General features: G+C 46.8%; 1 protein-coding gene across 2 annotated transcripts; it reads left to right on the top strand.

Annotated features, from left to right (window-relative positions):
• The first annotated feature begins 668 nt into the window (after positions 1 to 668).
• On the top strand, positions 669 to 9,294 carry LOC142483653 (kelch-like protein 12). 2 transcript variants are annotated; one of them, XM_075583667.1, is made up of 12 exons: positions 669 to 823; positions 1,340 to 1,562; positions 3,198 to 3,351; positions 3,852 to 4,069; positions 4,425 to 4,574; positions 4,691 to 4,805; positions 5,714 to 5,820; positions 6,013 to 6,208; positions 6,763 to 6,921; positions 7,154 to 7,252; positions 7,412 to 7,598; positions 8,764 to 9,294. In XM_075583667.1, exons 2-12 carry the CDS (start codon positions 1,380 to 1,382, stop codon positions 8,900 to 8,902), a joined length of 1,707 nt encoding a protein of 568 aa, XP_075439782.1. In that variant the 5' UTR covers positions 669 to 823; positions 1,340 to 1,379; the 3' UTR covers positions 8,903 to 9,294. The 2 variants fall into 2 exon arrangements, with proteins under 2 accessions (XP_075439782.1, XP_075439783.1); XM_075583668.1 differs by lacking the exon at positions 8,764 to 9,294 and adding an exon at positions 8,228 to 8,249.
• Positions 9,295 to 9,602: the final 308 nt, after the last annotated feature.

Raw genomic sequence — 9,602 nt, 5'->3', positions numbered from 1 at the left:
TTTGCAGACACAGGTCCCTGACCCATGTGCCTGGGGCACAGGGAGATAAAGTGACTTGCCCAAGGAGCTGACACCGGGAATTGAACCAGGTTCCCCTGCTTCAAAGGCTGCGGCCCCGCTGGCGCTGACCGCGCTCATGCTTGAGAGCGGTGACGTTACCAACTCTCTAAGCATGAGCGCCGGGTGTCCTGCCTATTTTGCAAGGGCACGCGGGGGTGGGCGGAGTGGCGTTGCAGGCAAGTTGAGCTCGCTTGAAAGTCAATTTTTTTGTTTACTCAAGCGCCAAGCTTGGGTGAGCGTACGTGCCCGCGCACGAGCGAGCACGCACCGCGTGAGTGGGGGCGGGACAATTTGAATTGCCGAAACTAAAGTCGCCAAGCGCCGCGCGCTAGCGTGGCCGCAGCCAAACTCTGTGCCAGTCAGTGTCTTTAGTCTTTGAGCCACTCCAACCTAAATTATAAGGCAGACTCATTTATTGGAGGTTGGTCTCGCTCATAATGTATGAGTGTGACCTCACTCCAATGAGTGAGTCTGATTTATAATTAGTGAGACTACATTATGTGTGGGATGCCTGTAATGAGTTGGACTTGCTAATACTTGCTAATAAATGTGACTGCCACTAATGGCTGTTGAGCGCATATTAAGTAGTGTTTAGATCGGGTGCTCTGGTGGTACCGCCTACTCAATGATCACGTGACGGTAGGAACCCCTGCACAAGGACGCGCGTACTCCGGTTACGCGCTGTCAGAGGGACATCATCACTGTGCGCGCTGGGGGGGGACACGGAAAAAGACTGAGGGAACCCGGAGCGCGGAGTAACCGGGTGAGCGAAAAGGGAGTGGGGCGAGAGGTAGAATGTGGGGGGGAGGGGGTGAGAAGAGAATGGGACTATTGAGAGGGGGGGGGGGAGAAGGGAGTGGGGAGAGAAAATGGAGTAGAATGGGGGGAGAGGGAACATGGAGTAGAATAGGGAGGGGGGCGAGAAAAAGGAGTAGAATGGGGGTCTGTCTGTGCCATCAGCGCCATCAGCATCCCTTTAACTCCAGGAATCCCATGCTTAATCCGCATTGTGTTGTGTCCCTGCTGATGTTTTACTGTTATAATTAGGTAACTGATCACTTTAAAGTTCCCAGTAATTGCTAGTTTTCCCAAATTACGTCATCTGAAAAAAGTAACTCACAGGAAACTCTTGGTGATTTATTCTGATAAATTGGTGCTTTAATATGACTGTTTCCTAATGCACAGGTAATTATTTGACGGGTATCTTTATTAGACTGTGATTGCTAGGGTTAGAAATGTCCCTCTGATCATAACTAATAAATAATTTAACCCACTTCAGGCTCCGCTTCCAACTGCCCCTCCCAGCGCCCCCTGGCACCATGGCCCCCAAAGACCTCATGACCAACTCCCATGCCAAGTCCATCCTGAATACCATGAATTCGCTGCGCAAGAGCCGGACGCTGTGCGACGTGACGCTGCGTGTGGATCAGACAGATTTCCCTGCTCACCGCATCGTACTGGCTGCTTGCAGCGATTACTTCTGTGCAATGTTCACCAGCGAGGTGAGGAGCCGCAGGAGTTGGGTTACTACGAGAATTCATCAGGCAGAATCCACCACATATTCAAATGATTCTTCACACTGAAGAATCATCCATCAATCATTTTACTGGAGCAGTGCTAAGTAAACGGACCATTGCTTCTGTGATTAATGCAGGGGCTGCAATTCTTAGGAAATCGTTATAGTACATAAGTACAGTATAACCTAAAAAAAAGAATTGTGTATATAAAAATGTATTTATAAAATGTTTTACCAGGAAGTAATACATTGAGTTACCTCTTGTTTTCACGTATGTCCTGGGCACAGAGTTATGATGACAGATACATGGTTACATAGACGAACAGGGTTACACATTGTATATAATGACATTGCATTAGGTGAACAGGGTTGTAGATTAAATATGAAGATATTGCATGAACAGTTGAAGATAGAGTAAGTTTTATAGGCGTATGTAACAGTTACAGACCACATAAAAATGTGAGAGAGCTTATTTTTTTAAAGAAATTAGACTTGTGCTGGGTTTGGGAGTCTCGGCTAGATTGTTCCAGTTGTGAGGTGCCAGAGGAGTAGCCGGATACTTTGTTGTACCGTGGGACCATGAAAGTCCCTTGTAGTCAGATCTCAGATAAGTGCTGCATGTGGTAGGGGTGAGGAGCTTGTTTAGATATGGGGGTAGCTTGCCCAAGAAATTTTTGAAGGCAAGACAGGCGAGATGAACTTTGCGCATAGACTCAAGTGATGACCAATCTCGTTCTTTGAGATTTTTGCAGGGATGTGTGTTGTCATTACATTGGAGGAAAAAGTGGCATATTGAATTGTAGAGGGTGTCTAGTTTGCGAAGGTGCTGTGCCATATACTATGTCCCTATAGTCTATAATTGGTTCTAGCATCTGTTGTACAATGTGCTTTGTGACCAGCGGGCTTATGGAGGATTTGTTCTTATAAAGTATGCTTAGTTTGGCATAGGGTTTGGTTGTCAGGGTATCAATCTGCAATCCAAATGTTAAATGTGTGTCAAACCATATGCCCAGATATTTAAAATTGGTAACAGGGACAAGGATGGTGTTAGAGCTGGTTCTTATCTGAAGCTCAGCCATTGGTAGCTCTAGAAATTTAGTCTTGGTCCCAAATACAATTGTTACAGTCTTGCCAGTGTTTAAAAACAGTTTGTTTTGAGACATCTAATTTTCAAGTCTCAAAAAATCAGATTGAAGTACGTGTTCAAGTTCGGAAAGGCTAGGGATGTGTGCATGTCATCTGCATACATGTTTATTGAAGCTCCCTTACAAGCTGTAGGTAGATCATTGATGACCACTGAGAAGAGTAGGAGCCCCAGAACAGAGCCTTGCGGGACACCGCAGGTGATATCCAAGGGTTGGAGTTAATGCCCGAGACACGTGTTGGGATTAACCTGATAGGTAGGAATGAAACAAGTTTAAAGCATGCTTCCCTATTCCAGAGCACTGAAGTTTGTTTAGAAAGATAGCATGATCAACAGTATCTAAAGCCCTGGCAAAATCTAGACATATTGCACCAGTAAATTGTTAGTTACATTCCACACTGAAACTCTTTGCAAATCCCTAAAGGGTGAGGGTGCTGGCCTCTGCCCCCACTTCTGATGCCCCGTTACTCCCCACAGCTTTCGGAGAAGGACAAACCCTATGTGGACATCCAGGGTCTGACCTCGTCCACCATGGAGATCCTGTTGGACTTTGTGTACACGGAGACTGTCCACGTGACAGTGGAGAATGTGCAGGAGTTGCTGCCAGCGGCCTGTTTACTACAGTTGAAAGGTGAGAAACGGGGGGAGAGATCTACTTAACATTTACACAGCTGATCGGGAAGAGCAGAGACCCACTTAACATCACAGCTGAGAGGGGAGGAAAGGGCAGAGCAAAGAGGTCCCTTTTATATTAAGTGTTGCAGGTTTAATTAATATTCCTTTATCACTGTATATTTTGGCATCTTGTACATTTGGTTATTACTCTACTATATTACAGTATAGTCCGTAACGCTCTTGGTGTCTGTTTGTCACAGAGGGGAAAGGTTTGGAAGATGTTGGGCAGTGTGGGATTACTTGCGTTTCTCAATTTTGATCTGTGTAAAATGCAAGTCTACTGTACATCTCCTTTAATATCCTGATTTAGCCTAAAATGTTTCAAATCCTAAATGTATACATGTTGCATGTGTTTTGCGTGTCCACACTGAGCCTTAGGCTCTGCAGATTAAGCGGTTGGATGCACCAGGGACTGGAGCCAGCTGCAGGTTAAAGTGTGAGCTGTGTCCCCTGCAGGCGTGAAACAGGCGTGTTGTGACTTCCTGGAGTCTCAGCTCGATCCATCAAATTGCCTGGGGATCCGAGACTTTGCGGAGACTCATAGCTGCCTGGACCTGATGCAGGCAGCAGAGGTTTATAGCCAGAAGCACTTCCCGGAGGTGGTTCATCACGATGAGTTCATGCTTCTGCACCAGGAGGAGGTGGAAAAGCTGATCTGCTGTGATGAGATTCAGGTACCACAGGGGAGTGTATGACGTCCCTGAAGTCCCTCTTTTCCTGTGCACTTTCTCACCTTCTCCCTCACTCTGCTCTTGCTTGTTCTCTTTTCAGCACCCTGACACAAACTAAGCCTTTCAAGACATGGACTCTGTCCGATTTTTACAATTGATTCCTCCCTGGTAAACACAGAGGCAAAGAATTTGTTTAATACCTCTGCTTTTTTCCTTCTCTCCAATAATCTGCCTGCCCATCTCACACTGAAAGGGTCCTATATTTTCTTTAATCTTTTTGTTTATTGAGGTATTTAAAGAACGTTATTAATGTTGTGTGTTAGATTGTCTGCTCATTGCGTTACCCGTATCCCTGTAGATAGACTCGGAGGAGCCTGTGTTTGAGGCTGTGATAAACTGGGTGAAACACTCCAAGCAGAAGCGAGAGAAATCCCTGCCTCAGCTCCTGCAGTACGTGCGCATGCCCCTGCTGACCCCGCGTTACATCACAGATGTCATTGACACTGAGGTACAGGGTGTCACTGTCCCCTTCCGTTTTTTTTTTTTTTTTTTAATGTAGGAAGTCATCCTGTAGAATGTGGTCTTTACTGTCTGTCACTGTGTGACATGTCTCGTCTTTTCCAGTCCCTGATCCGATGCAGTTTGCAGTGCAGGGACCTAGTGGACGAAGCAAAGAAATTCCACCTGCGGCCAGAGCTGCGAAGCCAGATGCAGGGACCCAGAACCCGGACACGTCTGGGTTAGTCTGGAGGTCACTTGCAAGGAGTGGGGACATTAGTCTTTCCCATTTGTCACATAAGGCAAACCTGTGAGCACGTGACCTGCATAAAGGGTTAATACATGGCTCTCAAAGGTCTCTCAAATGAACAATATCTCCCTTCAATCCGAACCCATATACCATCTGTCACGAATAGCACACAAGTGAGCACATGACTTAGATATGCAACCATGGTTAATACACATGGCTACTCTAGCCAAGTCCACTTTCTGCTGCGCAAGGTACTTTCAATGAGTTAATATTCCTCAATTGCATTCATGTCTATCCACGACCCAAGAAATATGCAAAATATGTAAATTAATATCTACCAGGATCTTGGGTCCCGGTTTATTATAGATAAAACTATGCACTTAACACACACATCTGTTGTAGAAAAATGTGTCCGAAAATGTAAGTACTCTCTCCAGAGCGTGCAACAGTTTATTCAGAGCCCCAAAGCATCACTTATTAAATGCGTATACATATATACATACATACCCAGTGCTTAGATTGCAGAAAAAGGATTACAAGAACTTTAAATTACAGTAAATGCATTTTTCTTGGATTTTGGCGGGGGGAGGTTTGTTTGTTTTTTTTTCTCCCCCGCCCCTCCCCCCCGTGGGAATACATCCGGTTATCATTTATGACCTTCTACACATGTCACTTTTAGTGGGCCATCTGTGATAGGCCCCCCCAATTTAGTCCTCTCTGAAGACCGGCACAGACCCAGGAAAAGTTTTCACCTGTCATAAACCCAATACATTGAGTTTAAAAATACAATCTTTTATTACATTAATCCCTGAAGCACCAGATTGATTAAAATACATAATATCTCATGATATTATCATGACACCATCCATTGGAGACACTGTTATGTTTCTGTTTCCCAGGTGCTAATGAGGTTCTTCTTGTTATTGGGGGATTCGGCAGCCAACAATCTCCTATAGATGTGGTGGAGAAATTTGACCCAAAGACCCAGGAGTGGGGTTTCCTCCCGGTGAGTAACCTCTCCAATTCCCCTAACGAGCTTTCGTCCGGTGACTGGGTGATACCTTCCTTCCCCTTCTTTTTAAAGCTGTATGAACATTGAAGCCTCTGTCTTTTTGTTAATTAAACCTGTGCTGTGTCCACATAATGTGTCATTGACCATGTGCCAGCAGCTCCATGACGCGTGCTCTTCCCACTCCAGAGTGTCACTCGTAAGCGTCGCTACGTGGCCACAGTGTCCTTAGGTGACCGTGTCTACGTGATTGGCGGGTATGATGGGCGCTCACGGCTTAGCTCGGTGGAGTGTTTGGATTACACCTCAGAGGAAGATGGCGTCTGGTACTCGGTGGCCTCCATGAATGTGAGGAGGGGACTGGCAGGGGCCACCACACTGGGAGGTTAGTAGTTGGCAGTGGAAAAATGCACGTGCTCACTCTGCACTTGGGCTCATGCGGAATGGAACCTTTCACAGGTGCTGTCCTGCCGCCTTCTGTTTCACCCCTAAGATACGTGGTTAGGAGTTTTGGGGACACGGTATTTAGGGAAAAGATTAGCCCCGGTTACCTTGGCGGGAAAACGGCAAGTGTCTAAACGGCAAGTGTCTAAACGGCGGCTGCAAAATGTCCTAGACCGTGGCTCATGCCATTTAATTACAAGTATTCTGTGTAACATGTTTAGTGAGCTGTATACAGGAAGAGAAATAATACTGCACTTTAAACAATCCGCGTGTGTATAATGTGCAGCCGCTGAACATGGGGCTTCTCGGCCCCTCTCTGTACCTGGGGGAGGGGGGCACAGCTCTAACTGTGGTGGTTGCTGTCTGTCTGTCTGCTTGGGCAGGTGCTCTCAAGCATTTGGGGTTACTGTTTTCAGGAGTGGATGAGATGTTGCCCTCATGGAGGCGGTGAGGTAGCTTCCTTTCACTTCATTAATGGAGCATCCTTTTCTCCAGATATGATCTACGTCTCTGGTGGGTTTGACGGGAGCCGGCGTCACACGAGTATGGAGCGTTATGACCCCAACATTGACCAGTGGAGCATGCTGGGAGATATGCAAACAGCGCGTGAGGGGGCAGGGCTCGTTGTGGCCAATGGAGTCATCTACTGCCTGGGTGAGAAGTCTGGGTTTAGCAGAGAGATCAGGGAGAAGATTTGTTCTCCCCTGCTTAAAGGGAGGCCATCTACTGTATGGTTTGCCATATAATCCAGAGCTCCCTGTACCGCACCACTCGCCATCTAATCCCAGCTCCCTGCACACATTGATCCACCTCTCGATACTTGGCATCACTCCTTTCTAATGCCCCCTGCTGTGTACCTCGCTTATGGACTCCCTTTGTGTTTCAGGAGGTTATGACGGACTAAACATACTGAGTTCTGTGGAACGGTATGATCCTCGCACAGGCCACTGGAGCCATGTGACACCCATGGCCACTAAACGTTCAGGTGAGAGGCTACCACTCCCTATCATACACTCAGACATGCACTTAACAATCTGAATGTCCTAACCGTTTAATCCATTGGTATTCACTGTCTGCCTATATTTATGGCTCTGCGCTCGTCTCTCACTCGTGTAATATCCCCACTCCTGGCCTATGGCTGCAGGTGCTGGCGTATCTCTGCTGAATGATCACATCTATGTGGTGGGCGGGTTTGACGGCACTGCACATCTCTCCTCCGTTGAGGCCTACAACATCCGCACAGACTCCTGGACCACGATGACCAGCATGACTACACCTCGCTGTTACGTTGGAGCAACAGTGCTGCGCGGGAGGCTGTACGCCATCGCTGGGTGTGTATCGAACTGATAATTAGCCAATCGGAGCGCTCTGAGAACCCAAGTAGGAGTGTAAGAACCTCAGACATATCTGATTGGCTCAGGTTGTTATGGATACACTGTTCCATTCACCCACAAAAGACCACACCTTCAATACGAAGTACAGTTTTGGGCGGAGGGGAGGAGGGAGGGTGTGAGTCAGGAAAGGGGGGGTGGAGGGATTGATGGAGGGGGAGAGGGATTGTTGGAGGGGGGGGTAAGAGGTGAGACTGAGGGGAGAAAAATACACTTGAAGAGGGAGGGAAATAGAGGGGGCACGTGAGGTATGAAATGGGGGGATCGCGAGGATTGAAATTGGGCTCACAACACGGCCGACCAGGGGAGGGGGACACTGTAGTCTTGGGCCCCGGGAAATCTGTCTACAGCCCTGAGCACAAATATAAGATTAGTATTTCCCGATTGTCCCTGTGGCAGTGGCCACCAATGGTGTTAGGTTCCACCCTCCCTTTAAGATAGGACAGAAAGATCTACCTGTGGGAGGACCTATAAATAGCTCCTCCTTTCCTCCCCTCCTCTGTCCTACCTAACTGAGTTAGAGGTTAGTTTTTTACTGTAATGTAGAGAGGACTTATCTGACTACTTAGTACTTGATCCACGAGAGTTGTCTGCCTGTCCCGCTGAAGCACAGACATCTGCACTCCAAGGAGTTGCTGTTCCATGGGGCCGTCGGAAAGCCATGCTGCAAATAGCCGCTGAGGCTCGCAGCTCTTGAAGCCGCTTGGGCAGGTGCGAGCATGTCAAGCCAGAAGAAGCCCGACGGTGTGGAAGCACGACATAGGGGATATCGCGAGAGGTTACGATGATGTCAGCGGAGGATTTTAAAATGCTGTGCAGACAGATGCTATCGCTGCCCTGCTAGTCTGCAGAAAGATTACGGACGTGCGGAGGACAGCACATGCTGGAAAGCCTGCTCAAGTGCTGCAAAGTAAGGTGTAACTGCTGCAAGCTTACTTACCGTAACTATATAGGAACAACTTTTTTTTAAAAAGTGATTTTTGTAAGCTTGTTGGATCCTAGCCAGGATATATCATGGATACAAGCGCCACAAAGAGTGTTGTTGTTAAAGTCCCAAAGTAAGCCCCAGAGAGAAAGTAGTACTAGTGTGATTTTTGTTTTATAGAAGAGATGACTGTAATTATGAAGATTCATATGTCAGTACTCCAGGACTACAACAGGAGGATACTGTGACCAGAGCACCTACAGAACCGACTGTCAGGAAAAAGGCCCCAGTTCAGCTAATGTCGGATTTCATCTTGTGAATGAAGGAAGCGGTAACCCAGTGGCATTAAGGCAGACTCTTCGAAATCGCATTGAGGCTGAAAGCGGGCAAGATTGTATAGTATCCTGGAAAGACCGCAGGACTCTTTCTTAAGAGGATGAGCGATTCAGCAGAATGGAGCTGGAAATGCAATCGAGGAATGAGAAAAAAAAATAGGACAAGCTCACGACGTGTGTGTGTGTGTGTGTGTGTGTGTGTGTGTGTGTGTGTACACACAAAGTATACCGCATCAACACAGTACGTAACTGTTGCCCAAAAACTGTCTTAGTATATGGTATTATATCAATAGACAGTGGTGCTAAAGGATAATAAATGTGTAATGCAACAAAAAAGCATCCTTATGAAGAAGCACGTGGGCATACCAAATGAGTGATAACAATACAAAATTTATTAATGTAGGTTTAAAAACAAGGGGAGAAGGATTAAAAGAGGACGGGGACTCGCATCTACCAATACATATGTTCCATGAGGCAAAGGCACGTAAAATGGTCAAGATATACACCAAAGGTAGTCAACATACACAGGTAGCGCTATAACAAGCATGCGTCTATTCCATTACACAAACTGCAGATTTGTGCACAAAACATGAGATAACCGTTGTTGAGTCAGTAGATGCAAAAATGGAGGCAGTATTGCCCAAAATTAAAGATGCAGATACATCACCATTAGAGCGTAGGTGT

The sequence above is a fragment of the Ascaphus truei genome, unplaced genomic scaffold, assembly GCF_040206685.1.
Source record: "Ascaphus truei isolate aAscTru1 unplaced genomic scaffold, aAscTru1.hap1 HAP1_SCAFFOLD_3514, whole genome shotgun sequence".
Lineage (NCBI taxonomy): Eukaryota > Metazoa > Chordata > Amphibia > Anura > Ascaphidae > Ascaphus > Ascaphus truei.
Note: the sequence above shows the minus strand (reverse complement) of the source record. Positions and strands in the feature narration are given on the sequence as shown.